This window comes from Tyto alba, unplaced genomic scaffold, assembly GCF_018691265.1.
Source record: "Tyto alba isolate M040663 unplaced genomic scaffold, T.alba_DEE_v4.0 Super-Scaffold_12, whole genome shotgun sequence".
Classification (NCBI taxonomy): Eukaryota; Metazoa; Chordata; class Aves; order Strigiformes; family Tytonidae; genus Tyto; species Tyto alba.
In genome coordinates this window covers 3,630,492-3,648,399 of record NW_024881274.1, presented here as the reverse complement: position 1 = coordinate 3,648,399, position 17,908 = coordinate 3,630,492, and the positions used below count along the sequence as shown (strand labels likewise).

The 17,908-nt window shown below is 42.3% G+C and overlaps 1 protein-coding gene across 2 annotated transcripts in view; it reads right to left on the bottom strand.

Moving 5' to 3' along the window:
• Positions 1-1,064: 1,064 nt before the first annotated feature.
• Positions 1,065-17,908, bottom strand: part of MAP3K3 (mitogen-activated protein kinase kinase kinase 3) — a 40,883-nt gene continuing 24,039 nt past the window's right edge. Inside the window, exons 9-17 of one of the 2 annotated variants that reach the window (XM_042787116.1) lie at positions 17,504-17,577; positions 15,835-15,902; positions 15,508-15,600; positions 14,489-14,680; positions 12,683-12,831; positions 10,743-10,874; positions 9,896-10,025; positions 8,097-8,274; positions 1,065-5,683 (exon numbers count right to left, since the gene is read on the bottom strand). In XM_042787116.1, the coding sequence (XP_042643050.1) occupies positions 5,455-5,683; positions 8,097-8,274; positions 9,896-10,025; positions 10,743-10,874; positions 12,683-12,831; positions 14,489-14,680; positions 15,508-15,600; positions 15,835-15,902; positions 17,504-17,577 (1,245 nt within the window). In that variant the 3' untranslated portion in view covers positions 1,065-5,454. The remainder of the gene's footprint in view (positions 5,684-8,096; positions 8,275-9,895; positions 10,026-10,742; positions 10,875-12,682; positions 12,832-14,488; positions 14,681-15,507; positions 15,601-15,834; positions 15,903-17,503; positions 17,578-17,908) is intronic. The other variant, XM_042787117.1, reaches the window with a different exon arrangement.

Here is a 17,908-nt window from a genome sequence, read left to right as displayed (position 1 = left end):
GACACCGAAGACTAGGAGCTGCATAAACAGACAGAGCAGTACCAGGAAAAAATGAGCATTTCAGCAAGTAGTGTAGATGCATTTTATAGGAGCGCTATTTCTGTCCTTTCCTAAGATAGTATGCTGGAAAAAAAATAAAGCCTGAAAATATTTGGAAATGTGGTTACCCATTCCCTTGCCCTACTCTGGGACAGTGGAGTTTATCCTGTCCCAAATCTCTAGAATGCTCAATGCAAGACTACCCAGTTTCCTCCACTTCCACTGGGAGCTCATGATATCTCACATTGTCTGAAGCCCAGAGGCCTTCTCCAAATTTTTGCTTTCTAAAATGGCTAGACAATGCATTCAAAGGAGAAACAATTCAGGAGCCTTTAACTGTTGCCAGGTATTGAGAGTAAATTTATTTTCAAGGAGCCTGAGCTTCATAAGCTAGAGCTGGAGTTCCCCACTTAGCAAATTACTCTGGGGTGTTCCCTAGAGTTCCCAGCTGAAGCAAAACACATCAGGAACTTGGACATTAACATACCATCTCCTCCTGGTCTTGTTACCAACTGCCTTTTCCCCACCCGATGCCAATCTACCCTGTTAAGCACTGATGAATCAAGAACATTTACAGGCCAAAGCCTGCAGTAAAGAACTCACCACCACAGCAAATCCAAATGCAGACCTCAGCTCCTGCTCTCCATCAGTACAATCTCCACATGGAGAGCCAATAAACCAGTCCAGCTACTCTCCTGCAAGGTAAAATGAAGATGTTGCTATTTTTACACATTAACAAGGGGCACGGAGCCATTCTACCTCCCTCTCTGAAGAGTGAAAATGGATGAACATGACCTTCCTCGCCTTGTAGAGGACACACACTTACCTGATCCAAGAAGCAATGCCTCACAAGTAGGACACTTTTCCATCTGTCCCAAAAAATAAATCCCTGAAAGGAAAAATTTCCTCCTTCAGTTAAGGTCCTTGGTTAGAAAGAAGACTAGTTAATTGTCATTTACTTATCCTGAGGCACCACTTACACAGGCAGTAAGAGACACTGTATTGCAAACAACCACCAAGAAGGCTTTCATATAAATGATAATTTTATTGTAAATAAAACGATACATTGGCCTGGCTTTGCACTGCAAGCCCCCGGTCGGTATATATAGACTACTGGTTCAAGGTCTTCTGCACAATCCAGGTTAAAGCAATTTCTCCCTGCTCTGCACAGTTTCTATCAGACAGGTATTGACAGACAATAAAGTCCTTTTCCTCATTTCTGAACTGCCCCCTAGGCACATCTACCTTTACTAGCAGAGAAATTCAGAACTGCAGTGAGATGTGCTCTTAAACAAGGCTGGGGTTTAAAGACCTGAAGCCCAAATACCATTAAACCACAGAGGACATCTATTTTTTTCTGAGAATTAAAGATGGACTGACTACTCCCAGCTCCAAGGGCAGGTACCAAGGTGACTGCTACAGGACTGTAAGTATACAAATATATGAAACCTGTCCATCCAGCAGCTATTAACCTAAGCACCAATCACTGGGGTCTCATTCAGCCCCCTTGTACAGCTCTTAGTATCTGACTTTTGCCTACCAGAGAAAGCGTGTACAGCAGGGATGTATATATTTACTGAGGTTTCACAAGTTATCCTGGCTCTCTGGGCACTTGGAAATAACACCTGTCACCTAAGCAGGTACTAATTCCCACCTTGGTCTATTTGTTTTGGTAATTAATGGCAATGGGAACTGTTTGGAGCACCTTCATGTCCTTTCACATACTACTCCAAAAATATTAAAAAAAAAAAAAAAAATCCAAATTGCTGCAACTTACTGCCACTAGAATAGGCAAAGATCAGATTTACCGGAGAACAAGCAAATAACCTGGAATGCACAGAATCGTCACACCAAGACCAAAATGCCAATAGTTTGTTTCCTAACAAGGTCAGGGGCAGCCAAATCCCCCACTCCCCCAAGTATCCTCTCCAATGGGAATCTCAGACATTCTCCTGCTCAGTTTCAGCTGTTTCAGAATAGTGGAACTTCTGTAAGATACTTTTCTTCAAACCGAATATTCTCCATTTCTGCAGCACCTTCCATCAAGGATCCCAATACTAAATATTCACGAAATATCCCTCCCTGGAAGGAACAGCAGAAAATACAACATGACATTTGGAGTGGACACAATAGCTTATTGTTAGCCTGGCACTCCCTCCTCTACTCTCCCCTAAATGAGTTTATCCCCAGTTTTTTCCAATTCTGCCAGGATAAAGAGGCCAGATGTAATTCAATTTAGAGGTATAATTACATTTATGTCCACTTAAAACTTTTTTGCTGCCAGGGCCACGTTAAGAGACTGTAGTATAAGTATCGGCCCCAAGCTTATTCACTGTAGCAGCGGACTTAGGAATCCAGATCTTCCTTTTCCGTAATCAAGAGGGCTGTGAGGAAGCAAAGAACACATTTTGGCTTGGCTCTACTTGTTATAAACCATCAGCAAATTCTCTGCAAAACCAGCTGCTTTTTTTCCTTTTTAAATTCATAAAGGCGTCAAATTTATTTCCCATCCTCCCCCCCTACCCCGTAACAGTCGAGTCGATATATATAAAAATCACCAAATATGATCTTTTACGATATAAATTAAAAAAAAAAAGTATGAGGCATCACCGTTTACATGATGTAAAGAGCTAAAAAAGAGCGATATAAACTACATTCATAAAAGTGCATCTCCAAACATACAAGTAATGCTTTGGCTTGTTCCTGTGCCGAACGGGTGGCATTGGGTCAGGTACTGGAATACAAGAAGTCCAAGCTGGCACCCCATGTTCTCTGTCACTGTACAATTGCTATTTACTTTAATACAGACTGGGATACAAGTGTATACACAGAGTAGGCACATTTCAGCATAGGTGGTGGGAAGGACCAGAAGCTCTGGCGGGGAGAGGACTGAGCCCATCAGTCCATGATGCTCTTTGCTCTGGAACAGCCTTCCATGATGCATATGAGGTAAAAGCCACAACAGATCCTGAGGATTTAGTTGCTTTGAAATGTTAAAAGTTACACCATTTCCTCATGCCCTATTCTCTCCCAAAACACAACATGTGGGATAGCAAGGAAAGACCGTAGAAGGTCGCAATTTGGTGAGGACAAGCAAAGGGTAGAGATAAACCTCTGCAGACAGGATCACTGCGCTCCTGATCACTGCTGTACACCTGCAGGGTAAAGTGTGATGAATAAGAGATTCCAATCTTTGGTATATTTAGGTGCTAGTTGCAAGGCTTGAAGAGTGCTACTGGGCCCCACAGGAGTGCTGACCACCCTACTTCTGTCACCAAGACTACAGGAATGATTTCACATTCCTCTGCAGCATACACAGCCATTTACACCACACCAAAGCGGTGCAAAATGCTCCCTAAAACAGAGTAGAAGTGTCTTGCCCCCACCTCCTTTCGGTGCAAGCAACAATGAAGTGCAGGCCAAAAATCAGGCCACGTGTCTTGAAAATTTGGAGTCAAGTTTCAGGTTTGGAAAAGATCAATAGAAGTGCTCTCACTAGAATTAAATAAATTATGGAACAAGGGCTTTCATAAAAGATAACCCCTTAAGTGCCTGCAACCTAAACAGTGCATCCTTGTAGTAGTGCAGGAGAGCCTGAAAGTTAAACCAACACTAGCTTGCTTTCACTGATTACACATTGCTCTGAGTTTGGCACAGAAAAACCACTTCAGATTGTTAATCCCTTTTAGGGCTTTTGATTGTTTGGGGTTTTTCAGGGTTTTTTCTTCTTTTAATTCAATACAGTATTTATCATCTGTTCAAGGAGCTGGGTTTCATTAAAAATTGCCTTATCCTATTAGCATTCACCTAAAAACTGTTAATTTTACTGCATTATGAAAGCAATTTTCAAGTTTTTATGGGGCAGAAAAGTGGAGGTATGTGAAGCCTTAATATGGTTTCCAATACAAGAGCATAACACCCTTAGTGTTGCTCTATAAAGCAATATTTTAGCTAATAATACATTTGCAGTTTAATTGCATACAGATAACTTAATTACTCCATGGATCCCCAGCACTTAAAAACTGTTGCTCTTTTATGAGTAAAATAAGGACTATTAGTGCCCAAATCAACATACAGTATTCGAGGCCAGTAAGTCATCAGGAACTCAGTTCTCAGAGATGTGGTACCTTTCAAGTGCAAAATCACTTGGATACATTTTGCTGGTACCTGCATGGGGATCTCCAGTTGATTCTGGAGATACACTAGCATTACAAATGTTCTCTCTGGTTCACTGTTTAACTCGTACAAAAGCTTATTTAAATAGGGCCATAACATTTTATGGAAATCTTAAATGAACACTTGCACACCTATAAAACAAACCACACACACTGAAGGGTTGAGCTCGATTCTAACTTGCTGTGCACAAGTAAAACTAGTGTCCAGCAAGTTCTCCCTATGAAAAACTCAATTTCCCATGAGGCCAAGTCCTCAAAGAAACACAGAAGCTTTTCCTGAAGTAAATTCCTGGCACCAGATGAACTATCTTTGGTTTAAGGGATGGTAAGGAGTTACCAGCCAAAAACATAGGTGCAACAGAAAACTGTTCTGCAGAACTCCCTTCCAGAAGGGTTTTGTTTAGACCCAGCAGTCCCGGGGAGATGAAGCAGAAATACAGATTTGTTGGCTGTGAGGACACAAACTGACTGACATTGTCTTAATGCTAAGACAGATCAAGCCTTGGAAATCAAGCTCTGGATTTTCTAACGTCAGTGGGAGAGCCCTTATTGTAGGCCCTGGAGTGATTGCATTCTGCTGAAACTTTTTTGATTATCCTGACATTTAGCTAGAAAGACTTCCTTTGCCCCTACCCCAAAATCCATGGTTTCATTATAAAATAACACTATTCACATACTTTTGAATCAATATTTTCTGGACACCTTCAGATGCTGAATACTTAAGAAGAAAAATATATAATTATATAGCGAGCGCATGCTCAATGACATGGCTTTTTGCTGGATTCATGTAATATAGATGCCTCTAAAGCCCTAGCAGTCTGGAAAACAGTGACCCACACGTAGAGAGCTGGTCTGGATGGCTGTTGCACATTTCTGTTCTGAAGAGTAGCTCTTCCAGTTCCCACTTTGGTTCAGATTTCTTCTATGTTCAACCAGTGAGACACTTCTTATATTCCCATTCTTGGGCCTGCAGAAAACATGCAGCCAGCTGCAATTTCACATCAAGGTAACTAGGGCAAAAATGCAGCTCTGTTTGGACAGCTGTCGGCAGAATAAACTTGAGTCCAGCAAACAAAGGTATCAGGCACAAGAGCAGACCCTAGGTTCCTTGGCATAATTTCCCCAAAGGACTAGGACAGCGGAGTTGGCATTTTGAAGATGCAGCACCACAACGGGCAGTTGCAACTAGACCAGACGGGGCACTGAAAGCCCAGCAGGAGCTGCTAGCAAGGGAGGTAATTTAGTACGGGAGCTGTGCAAACTGATGTCTGAGCAGCTCTTCAGCAGAGGGTCTGTGCCTGGCTTCCACAAAGATCTGCTTTAGAAAGTCCCGGCAATGTTCTGATATGTGAGAGGGGAGCTGGGGGTTGGTTGGTTGGGTGGCGATTTTGAAAATGGCTGCCATGGCTTCGTACTCTGCCCAAGGTGGTTTCTCTGTCAGCATTTCCACAACAGTACAACCGAGGCTCCTGGAAAAGCAGACAGGGAAAAAAAAAAAAAAAAACAGAAGTGAGAATTGACTCACACAGTAATGCACAGTGTTCAGAGAGAACTTCCAAGCAGCCAACATCAAGGTACAGCTCTGCTCTGAAAACAGCTATGAAATGGCTTTGTGCTCAGCAAACCCCATGCGCACACAGATCCTCTGCCAGACCTGCCAACGTCGCTGCTTTTACTACTGTCAGGCTAGCACTAAAGTGCTGAGACAGGGAGGCTGGTTGCCACCGTGGTTCTCACTGCACCCAGAACTGTGAAGTGCCATCTGTCCAGTTCTCCTTTGCTCAAATTCTGCTCTGAGTAAACATTTGCATTAACAGCAGGGGACAAGAGGTGCACACAAGATGTCCCTGAAGGCGCCGTCTGACCTCAGTGGCATTTTGGGCACTGCTGCTACTGTTAATATCTCAAAGGCACTTGCTGAGTTGCAAGATAGAAAACATACTCTTTAACCAAGGTCCAGTGAATCAGAGCTGGTCGACCGCACAAAGTCATTTCAGCAAAATCCCTTTTCAGTGCACAGCCTCAGAATGCCCATGTGGGAAAAAAACCCTAATATCTCTACTTCACAAGAAACCAAGCATCGTAGACAGTCAAAAAAATAATTAAAGTCTTAACAGCTCCAAACTGAGAAGGCAGTAAGTTAAAACGCCAGTAGGGCAGATGTATCATTACATTAAGGCAAAACTCTTAGTGAAATTAATGGGGTTCTGTAGGCTACTTCAAGGCAAGAAAGTGATTATGGGGACAGACATGGCTGAGCCACCTTTCTGAAGCAAGCATGACACCAATACTTTCCCAGGGAAGATGGGTTTCTGTAGTACTGCAGTGATTGGTTTTTGTTCAAAAAGGATTAATTGCTTCCTCCAGGCCATAGATTAAGAAAGGCAGTTAGTGAACTTCTAATATCCAGTCCTGTGTTTTGATCACATTGTTCCATTAAAAAGGCAAAACTGCCTCTTCTACCTTTAAACTAAACCTTCTTTTGAAGTGAAAAGCAAAGACATTTTCAGAGGCAGACTTGCATCAATTGCCAAGGCAAGGAAGGAAAGGAATTAAATCCAGTGAATATGCAAGAAACGACTTCTTGACAAGGTTTAAAATCCAACGTGAAAATTTTACACTGGTTTCCAGCCATTTAAGACTTACTAGAAGAGAGTACAGAAAATGCAAACCATGTGTGCTGAAGTGCTGGGGGTTTGCTCAAGAGCAAGCAGGGATATATTATTGTTTAGACTGATTTATACCGTTTAAGCAGATCCGGTTTCTTTAAGATATTCAGCAAACAGCAGGAATGTTTTTCATGTCAAGTCACTCCAGCAATAACAAATAGCTCACATATTCTGCTATTTAGGAAAAAGAAAATTGGAGAGGGACCTGCAGCAGTGGCGGAAAGCCAGGTGGCTAGATTTGTTACGTCTTTGAGCCTCTCGGCCATACGCATCCACCCTGGGACTAACGCTGCACTGGAAAATTCTGACCCCCCTAAATAATGATCAGGATTATAGGAACTGGAGCCCAGCCAACAGCAGCGTTTCTTTGATGGAAATGGACCGATGTCAGCACCAAGAGGAAATCCACAACTGCATCAACCCAGGGGGAAGGGCACGTGCTCCATTCTCTCCCCAAGCATCCCAACTGGGAGAGTCTGCAGAACTTAACTCTTTGCAGATGAGACACATTTTAGCTATGCTTCTACTCACTGCTTGTACAGGAAATAGCATAGGCCTTGCTTTACTGTGGAGAGACAAACATACCTTTTGTTGTTGTCATTTAGTTCAGTTTTATAATCTCACCTTTTTAAGGACTCCAAAACAAACATTTTGACACAGGACCATTTTGCTCTTTCCTCCTGATAGAGGCTGTTTCTTGGCTATGCCAATAACAGCATGGCTACAGTTTCCATTCATGCATACTTTAGATCACCTCTGATTTGACCTGTATCTTTTGTGTTATTGCAGGTTTGGGCATCTTTCCTTTAAAGCTCAAATTCTATTCCTTTAATTTCCAGTGTGCTATAAGCATACCTCTCATTTTATAACCCAATCAACGGACTCTTCCTAAACAACCTTCAGTCTCTTTTATAAGGGATATAAAAAGTTTGGAAATCTCACACCAGTCTGAAAACAGAAAATAACAATTAGTTCAAGGGAGGAACGAGTGGATTTTGTTCCTGAAAAACCAAATAAGTGGTTGTGTGTTGTCACCGTAAAGCACAGCCTGCAGCAGGTCATGTCTTGAGTTCAAATCAACTACTTCAGTTTGCCTTAAACTTGTGATCCAGTCAAAATCTAACTTTGGATATATGGCTGACAAAATGTATGTGTCTTATCTCGCTCCAGAAAAGCTGTAAATTGATCTATGGACAGAAAGTTAAAGCCTCACCATACGTCCGCTTTTCTTCCATAACCTTCTCCGCTGATCACCTCTGGGCTCATCCAATATGGCGTGCCAGTGACAGAGCGGATGCCTGTTCCAGACATACAGATTGTCTGCAGCCGTTTGCTGGCCCCAAAGTCCCCAAGCTTCACATTCCCAGCAGAGTCACGGAGAATATTGGCTCCTGGACAAAACCCAAAGAATAGAGACAGCTGTTTTCATGCAATCCAGCTGTTGGATCCACAGCCTGCAGAGCTGATATCCAACCCAGAAATACCCATGCTCACGGTATGGCTTTTTCCCCATTAAGCCTCAGGTGACCTGCTAAACATCATTTCTTTAATTCAGGCTGTAGACCAGCCAATTGCTAATGGCTGCAAATGGGAAAAACTTCAGGGGAAAAACACAAGGAAGTGAAGGGGGAAGGGAAATGAGAGCTGAGTCAGCAGTGTCATTGTTACACTGCCTGTAAACAGCTCAGCCTATGCAGGGCCCCCAGGCCAATGGCTAAGATAGTACATAGCTGTGTAGAAAAGCATTTTATTGGGATGCTGCTTTGGTGAGTATAACCATTGCTTTCTGGTCAGCTGGGTAACAGATGTAGCTAATTAAGCCACTTTGAACTACAATAAACAAGTCAATCTCCACTTACTTGGTCAGAGGTCCTGCACATGAAGCACCAGGGAAAAAAGCAAACCTAAGAGCTTTGCTTGTATGTGGACACAAACTAAGGCTTAGACACCAAAACCAATTCTTCCTTCAAAGCCGCAGTAAGATCAAGAACCCTGTGTTGCCATTATCTGTTACACGCCTGTGTGAAACTCTTCTGTCCTCAAATAAAATGCACTTGTGCTGGGAGACAGCTTTACCACTTCACTTCCCCACTGGAAGAGCTGAATTTAGACTAACAAGTCTGTCCATCCAATACCCTGGAGGCAAGTTAACAGTTTGGCTTAGATGGGTACAAACTAGTTAATAACCCACCAGGTAGGAAATCATTTGGTAAAGAGCACCACATGAGCAGTATACAAGGTGTTATTCAAGAATCAGCAGCTCACTTCCCTTTGCCAGCCTAGAGGGGATGCAATGAAGATTTATAGGCAGGAACAGGAGGGTATTTTTCCTGCACTGAGCAACCCTCCTGGTTCCTCTAGAGCACAGAAGAATTTGTGTGGTGTCTGCCACATCTGTTGACATTAACTCTTAAGGAGACTGGCTGGCTCCATGGGGTTATACTAGGAAGAGGAAGATTAAACACTAATCACATAAGCTCTACATGGAAGACTGGAGGTTTCTTACAGAGGAGGCAGGACAGTTACAAGAGCCTGAGGTAAGGAGGATTGTTAAAGAGCAGGCATGGAGCTCTTATGGCAATTGGCATGCCTCCCACCTGAGAAATGGTACTTTGGCCAAGCAGAGAGGAAATCAGAAAGGAATCCACAGGGAAACGAGCAGGCCTTAGGGGTGCAACAATAGTCAGGTGGCAACTGCCTCATTTTGCTGGGTTGTGAAAGAAAGATGAGTGGTTACAGAGAAGTGTTCTTAAGAATTTCAGGCTTCCAGTCTTCCTTACTATAACCAACTGCCACACCCTCAGGTCCTGCAGAGAGAACAGCCCAAGTTCCCTTACCCAGCCCAGAACACAACCTTCCCTAAGCCCTGCACATGGATAGAAGACCAAAAAGGGCTAACTGAGCAAATCAATGTTCAGAAGCCTTGGCCAGGACACTGAATTTTTAACACTGTTTATTTTTTCAGAGTTCCTTTAGCACATGGTATACACATAAATCACCAGCTGATCTCACCTTTTATGTCCCGGTGCACAATCATGTTGCTGTGAAGGTACGAGACTCCCTCGAGAATCTGGCGAGTGTATTTCCGGGTTACATTTTCCGTGAGAGCACCATATGCCTTCAGCTGGTCTTTCACTGACCCCTGCACCAAAAGCAAAACAGAAGGGATTGGCAAAGCAATGACAAACCACAAATCTTGCAGTCTCCATTCAATTCCCACGAGCTGTGACTGTATTATACACCCAACCGGCACAGTAATGAATTCTGGCCTCTTCTAAAGCCTTTTTGTGAGGCTCTCAGAGCATCTTGCCCTAAGAAGCCCCTTTTAACAAGAGCAAGGCCACGCTTTATGGCAAAAAGAACTTAAAAAGGTTCTGTCTGCTTCCTCCATCCTTGAGCTGTGCTGGTACCACTGTTTGTGAAGACAAGCAATAAAACAGTTCAGCAGACTGAACCGAGTCAAAAGTCTTCCTTTTTGCAGGGTCAGTTTTAGCCTCATTTGCTATACTATGTAACTCTGCTAATTCAGTTAGCCTGATTTACAAGTTGGCCCAAGTCCTATGTAGTACTTTGGTAGAACAAATTTAGACTGAAGAAAAGAACGAGCTTTAGTGACTAACGAAGAGAACAAGACACTTAAGAAAAAAAAACTAAAGAGGTGATTTGGGGCATAAATAAAAAGAATGCAGTGGCATTATATATGACTCTGTGATTATAACCCAGTGAGAAGGGGATATACCTCAGAGGGTATAAGGTGAATCACATAGTTAGGGTAAATCACAGCAACTAATAAATCAATAAACAAAACTATCCATCTCACTTTGTGATCTGTGCCTGTGCTGCCTGTGTCAGCTCTTACCCCTGGCATGTACTCCATGAAGATGGTTAAGGTCTTCTCTGCTCGATCCCGTAAGCAGCCGTAATACTGAACAATACGTTCATGCTGGAGATTCTTCAGCAGCTGAATTTCACACTCCAGGGCACTTACTTCCTGTGGATGTTGAAGGAGAAAACAAGGTTCCAGCCCCAGGAAATATTCCACCCTAATAAGTTTGTCCGTGTCACTGGCAGGATGAGACCATTACTACACTGAAGGAGTCTAATCCATGGCATCGGTTCACCTACTTCTTGGAAAAGACAAACATTACCAATGCTTCACATTAATCCTTATTGTACAATAAGCAGGTAAGTATTGGTGCAGATTCTTTCATAGTTGGAACACAGGCAGTATCACATACGGATTTAGTACCAGAAAAACTTTGTTTCTTGTCTTGATTCTGTCAGCTGAATGGCTTTAGCCAAGTTGGTTGAAAGCATTCTTCACTCAACATAGATATAGCCTTGCTTCTCACCACTAAGCCGAGGGCAGTGAGTGTTAATTTAAATTATGAAAAAGCTCTGAATACAGTTACAGAATTGCTAGGAATCCTTCTGTAGGAACCTCAACTCATCAGAGAGCAAGACTACAGGTGCTAAGAGTTCCTAAACTTCTTTTGTCAGTCCTGTTTTGATTCACACACTGATGATTTTACTTGAATCAACCTTAGAAACAGCTTTCTCTCTATTTACTTCAAAGAATCTGCAGCTATGCACATGAAACTGATTCTCTGCTTTATTCTTGCCACAGACAACAGGGTATCATAGCACAAAGGCAAAAAGGCTATCCAACAATTTCAGACTGAATCAGAGATGTTTGTTGCCCAGGAAAAGTATCAGGTTCTTGTTGAATCCAGGGAATGAACAGGATTGAACATCAAAGGTACTGGAGCATGAGGATTTATGAAAAAGGAATGATGGTTTCCCCAAAATTAGTCCCATTTAACTCTCTCCACTCCCACCACTGGAAGGTGGAAGGTTCACTTCTCTCACTTTGGGAGAGGATGCAGCTCTTCAAGAGCAAGGACCTCGCTGCTACAGAGATGCATGGAATCAGAGGAAGTTGCTTAATCAGGTCAACTGATAGTTTAAGGTTTGGAGTTTCAGTCCCTTCAAAATACATTCCAGCTTGTTCTTCCTTGGCTCAGAGTTACTGTCTGATTTACAACAGAGACATGGTATAACTTAGAACTTACCAAGTTAGGACTTATCTTGGCACCAACATCCCGTATAAAATCAGAATAATTAAATCTTCATGGATCAGTTATTCCAGCTCAAAGTGAATTTGTTCAATATTGGGAAACTGGTACATTGTTAAAACACTAGCAAAGAACCTAACAGCCATTCCAGCTGCATCCACTGTGCAGGAAGTTGTGCGCTAACCTAACATTTCAAGGTGCCCCTTCTCATCTCCACTATTTCTAATGTGTTGTCACATCATTGTTCTTGATTAATTTACACACAACAGTTCAGTTTGTTTTGAGGACAGGGAGAATTCAGAAGCAGAAATTGGTAATTAATACACTTGATACAAGACCTACAATATCAGCCCAGAAAGTGGGTTTTCCAAGTGCATGCAGCTTTCTTTGTTTAAAAAAGGAAAAAGTTCTACTCTTTCTGGGTTGAGTTTCATTCACATCCATGTCTAACCAGGAACATAGGGCAGTCTAGTATTCCTCAAGTAACCTGGCAACAAACCAAAAAACTGAGAAGGGAGAGCCAAAAATGAAGCCAGAAAATGGATTTTAGTTTCAGGCTGAAGTTAATAATACGGAAAAGTAATTTTTAAATGCCTCTTACTCCTCTCCATATGTCTTGAAACCCTAGTACAAACTAAGATACTAGCTTTCGAGGACAGATACAGGCACTTCACAGGATCTCAAAGTCTGCATAATGAATTTTAGAAGCTGCAATGAGAATTACCTTGCTTGTTTCAGGACTCTCTGGGTCAAACTGGACCTGTTTAGCTGCAAGCTCTCTGCCCGTGTCCACATCGTAGCACAAATACACACGACCGAAGGCACCCTGGCCCAGCAGTTTTCCTCGTCGCCAGTTCATTGGAGCACTTGGAGCTAAAAAAGAACAGTAACAATTTCTCTTTTCATTATACTGTTTAAAGATAATGGTGATCTTTTCAAAGATCAATCCCCATCATACTGGGATTGGAATAGATATTTTGCAGTTGAAGAATCAATTATGAGGCACTCTCCCGGTATAAGGGAGTTAGTGGCAGAACTCTGAACAGAATCCAACCACTCATACTCTCAGGACCTGCTGACTGGTGTCCCATTAAAATGAAACTGCAAAACATTTTGCATAGATAGACTATAGACAAGTTATTCAGTGAGGTTGATGAAATTTCATTCCACCAGCAGAGTGAATTCCACATCACTATCTTAAGAGGTGGGGCAGCAATTAAACAGCATCTCGCAACCCTTTATCTGTAGTTACTATATGTATCAGATGAAGAAGAGCTGGATCAGCCGTGCTGAGACAATCCTGCTCAGCTGGCAATGACTGTTAAGTTCCTGGGACAACTCGAAGGACATTACTTCTGAGCTCTTTGCCAACCATTGGTTAGTTCAGGGTTCCTTCTCCTGTAGGAAGGATTTCACTGCAAAGCTATTGCTACAGCAGAAAAATTAGAAGTTACAATTCCCTACTAGAAACTGATGAGGTAGGGGCCAAAATGTAAGTACAGTGCAGGTATGTTCTTTACCTGCTGAACAATCAGACTCTAATAAAAATATACATGAGAACCAGTTAAAGCAGCCACCTCCAATAGCCCAGCAAGAGGTTACGTCAGCAGGGAATTATGAATTCTCATTGTTCTACCGTTCTGGCGAGTGCACTGCACAAGCAGCAGTCTCCTGACCCAGAGATTAACACCTGAGCCCAGTTTTCCAGACTGCGCTTAATATCAAAACATATTACTCAAACACCAATGCTTTAGCTCTATCTTTGAACAGGACACTACCAGACTCTTGCAGTGCAATGCATCCAATTATGTTGTATCTAACAAGAAACTCTAAAAACAAAGACAGGAACCAACCATCTGGACAGTGTGAAAATACAGAAGAGCTGAGAGATCAGCTTTGCCATGTCTAATTTAATCAAATTTACTGCCAGTTGGTGTTTTAGTGTGTTGCTTACTCTGATGCATTAATGTCTTCATTTTGAACCTTAAATTACTGTATAGGATATCTCAAGTTCATCAGTAATGATTTATGTTCCATTTCTTTTTTTTTTAATAATATAAAGTTCCCCAAAAACCAACACAGGAATGCTATTAATACAGAAGTAAATCTTTCTACTTAGGAGCAAATGAAATAAATACAGCCCTTAACTATAACTATAATCCACAAGCCTGACTACAAATGTTAATGTATCAAGAAAATAAGTAAGTTGTCTGCTTTAAGAACCCCGTAGATCACCTAGATCCAATCAACTTGCACATTTATTTTTTTTTTACTACTTAGCTGAATTTCTAATGCTTTCTGAAGGAAAGGCCAGCTCCCAGTGCAACACTATTCTTAGAAGAAAAAGAGGACCTGTCTTACAGGTGAGACAAACTGGTCTCAAAACACAGCTGTGTAATTATGTGGTTTTAAACGGTTTGTTAAAATCAAGCTATGGTAATATATTGGGTCTGGAGTGCATCTCTAAAAGCCTTTCTTGCCCGTAATCCCAGGAGGCCTTTCCCCAGTTATCATCAGGGTGACTGCTTACATTTGGTGGGAATGTTCCTCTCCTGCACACCAAGGGCATTTTCGCTGTCGGCGCTCCGCAGGCGCCCCCGGGGGTCCAGGTACTGCAACGCCAAGCCAAGGTTTTCTCCATTGGTGCTTAAGGAACGACTTGAAGGAACCAAGGTGAAGAGATTCCCCTGGTGACGCCGTATCCGTGGAAATGTCCTCCGGCCTGCAGAAAGAAGTAAAATTTTTAAATAATGTGCTTACAAGTGGAAGGTAATGGCTGAAGGTTGAGCAACAAAGAGAAGAGAGAGAAAAAAGCATATTCTGGTCTGTTCCCATGGAGTAGAACCTACTGCCAAGCAGACAAGATACAAAAATATATCAATTCAGGGCTGATGCTGCTAGACTTCAGTACAGCTTTGGATCATTCCCAAAGTAGAAGGGAGAGAACACTTTGTAATGTCTTCAGTGCAGTAACACAAGATCTAAGCTTGCCTTTCAAAGCAAAAAATCTGGTTTATAGGCTACCACGGAAGCTCTGATGCTTGTTAGCAACTACACAGACAGAATGATTTTCTAGATAACATGCCTGGACTTGCAAATAAAACCCCTAAAACAAAGATCATGACAACTGGAACCTCATATGAAACTCTGAGAAATCATTTTGCGTAAATCCCTCTGATGAGCAGAGATGTGATTCTTTAGGTTACTGGTATATTTAAAAGACGCCAGAAACAACTCTGCGTTGCACATTAGCAAAGCATAATGAATGCCTGAGGTAGGAACCCACTATGTATGACCAAGGCTAATAACTACGTCCACTGCTCAACCCTAGCAGTCACTGCTCAGCCTGACTATCCCCAGAAAGGACACAGTAAACAAAGAATGACAAACAGCCACTGTGGGTTGCTATGAAAACGTGGCATCATGCATGGCAGCATTAACTGCAAGGACCAAGGCACTTCCAGACTAGGAGTTACACTCACCCCTGGAGGTTGTCATTGCCTCACCTTCTTTTTCAAGCCTGGAATTGGAGGTCTGAAAACAACTCACCATCGTTGTAGTCTTTGTGCTGCATGGAGACATTATAGCGCCGAGGGTAGGTCCCACCTTTCCCTGCTTTGTCATAGATCTGATTCTCGCGGTCTGGAAGGACATGCAAAGAGAGAAGTGAGGCTTCTTCAAGAAGTATACATTCTAATGACAGAATTTTCCTATAACCGCACGTTTTTTAGGAAGAGGTAGTAACTAACTTTATAGCTTTTCAATCAACGAATCCCCAGTTCTTCTATTTATACAATCCCAGCAAGCATGGAGGGTAGCCAGCAAGCAGCAGAAAATGTCTGGATCAAATAATCTTTATATTGGACACTGACATACCTGAGAACTCCTGTCTATTATCAGGAAAGCTTTGTGCCCTTGACATCCGTGACTTCCGAAAAGAAGGACTATTAAAGAAAGAAGGCAAGAATAAGTTTTGCTATCTAGCAGAGTGAAACCTAGAAGGACTTTAACTACAAGCTAATATATCTGCACATTGGTAACAGTGATTCTCAAATCTGTGTCCCTGCAATAATTTCATGCTACATCTGCACAGCTAAAGTCAGGCTAAGCTCCAGCTAACCAGACCATTTCCTAATGTGGGCAGTCATCCTTTCTGCTCAGTTTGTGCCACTTATTCAGCAGTTCCCTGGTCTCTGGCATAAGACCCAGTGCTTCCTTTAGACACATGAAGTAGAAAGTTAAAGCCAAGGCTAAGAGGAAGAGCAGAACAGGCTATCACTTGCAGCACACTGCTCACAGGGCAGTGGGAAATGGGGACTACTGCCCCAAGTGATTTACCATCAGGGGTAAGAGCTCCTCTCATGAAAACTTCTGTGCACTTTCTGCTCTACCAGCAGCAGATGAGCCTAAACACAAACACAGCTTACAACCTTCATGTTTCTCCTCAAGAAGCAGGGCTTCTCAAGCAAGCCTAAGTATGGCCTCTTGTCTGCCACAAGGTCTTTAACGGGATTACACAAACTCAATCTGTGCCAAAGCTGTGTTATTTGCACTTTTTTTTGGTTAACCAGTGTAAATGGAGTAAGCCTGATACAGTTTTCAGACTCCCAAACGAGATTATTTTCCGACTACACAAAGAACAGCAGCTTCCCCAGATGATGCTCACTCCTACAAGGAATAACCAGGAAGGCTTCCTCCACTTAGGGCAGGGAAAGGAGAGAGAAGGACAGGTAAGAAATTAGCAATGCCCTCTCTCATATAAATGAATGCATGTGTACACAGGTTAACTGTTAAGTGCTTCCTTGTGGCTCTATGAACTGGAAGAAGTGAAAGGCTACAAAACCAACCCTGAAGTGCTTGACACATGAAAGCACACCCTACCTACAGGAATCAGTAACATAAAAGCATACCCTACCTACAGGAATCAGCTTGGAGGAACCTTAAAAACATGCTGAAGCCCAGTATTACAGGTGTTGGGAAGCCACAGTTGCTATTCAAGTTAATAGGACCTACAGCTGCCCACCAACACCTCAGGTAACACCAACAGCAAAGGGAAGAAAAAGATCTAGAGCATCAGACTATGACAAAATCTTCATTAAAGAAAGAGTCCCCTTATTTACTGTTGGAATTAATATTATATCTTGCAGGACACATGAATCTAGTGTAATGATATATTTCTGTAGCCTTAGAATAGTTTGTTGGTTTTTTTAAATGAACAAGTAGAGCCTTGTCTAAAAGAGATTTAAATACCCTGCAGCCAGATGTTCTCGGAGTCTAGGCTCCATACAGACGGTACAATTTAGAACTCTGTATTTATAACACAGAGCTACTGAAGCACCAGTTTGTTGGTGTATGGTTTTGCCAGAAAATAAAACAGCCTTAAGACACAGTTAATTCTCTCTAAGAAATATATTGGGATATAGGTAGGAAATAAGTTCCTATTTCTCTCCAAGAAAATTTATGAGATGGAAAACAGACTTTTGCGTAAGTACAACTGGCATTTCAATTTGAGCACATAAGTTCCTACCAGCTTGTACATTTGTACCTGTCTGCTGACCTGTCCAAGGACTGACAACTTCCTGACACTGAGTTTTCAGCACTGCTTAATGGGTCCAGCATCTGCAACACAGAGGAAATCACATGGCAACATCAGTTCAGACTAATGCCTAAAAAAAGCTGCGCAAGAGGATCAGAGTCCACTGCTGCTTGCCTGGAGGATGTCCAGATGAACAGGGAAGTCTAAAGCTATTTAGAATGTACATTTTTCCTGTATCTCCCACAGAAATTGTTAAGGACATAGCAAATTTGAGACATTCCATTAGGTGTTGAAGGACTCTGATGTGAAAAATTAAAGTTTAAGTCAGCCTTATGCTGCCTTTTGATCCCAAGTGACTTCAGAACAGAGTGGTGCTACTGCACTGCTGCCTCCACCTGCAAGTCGCCCTTTGGC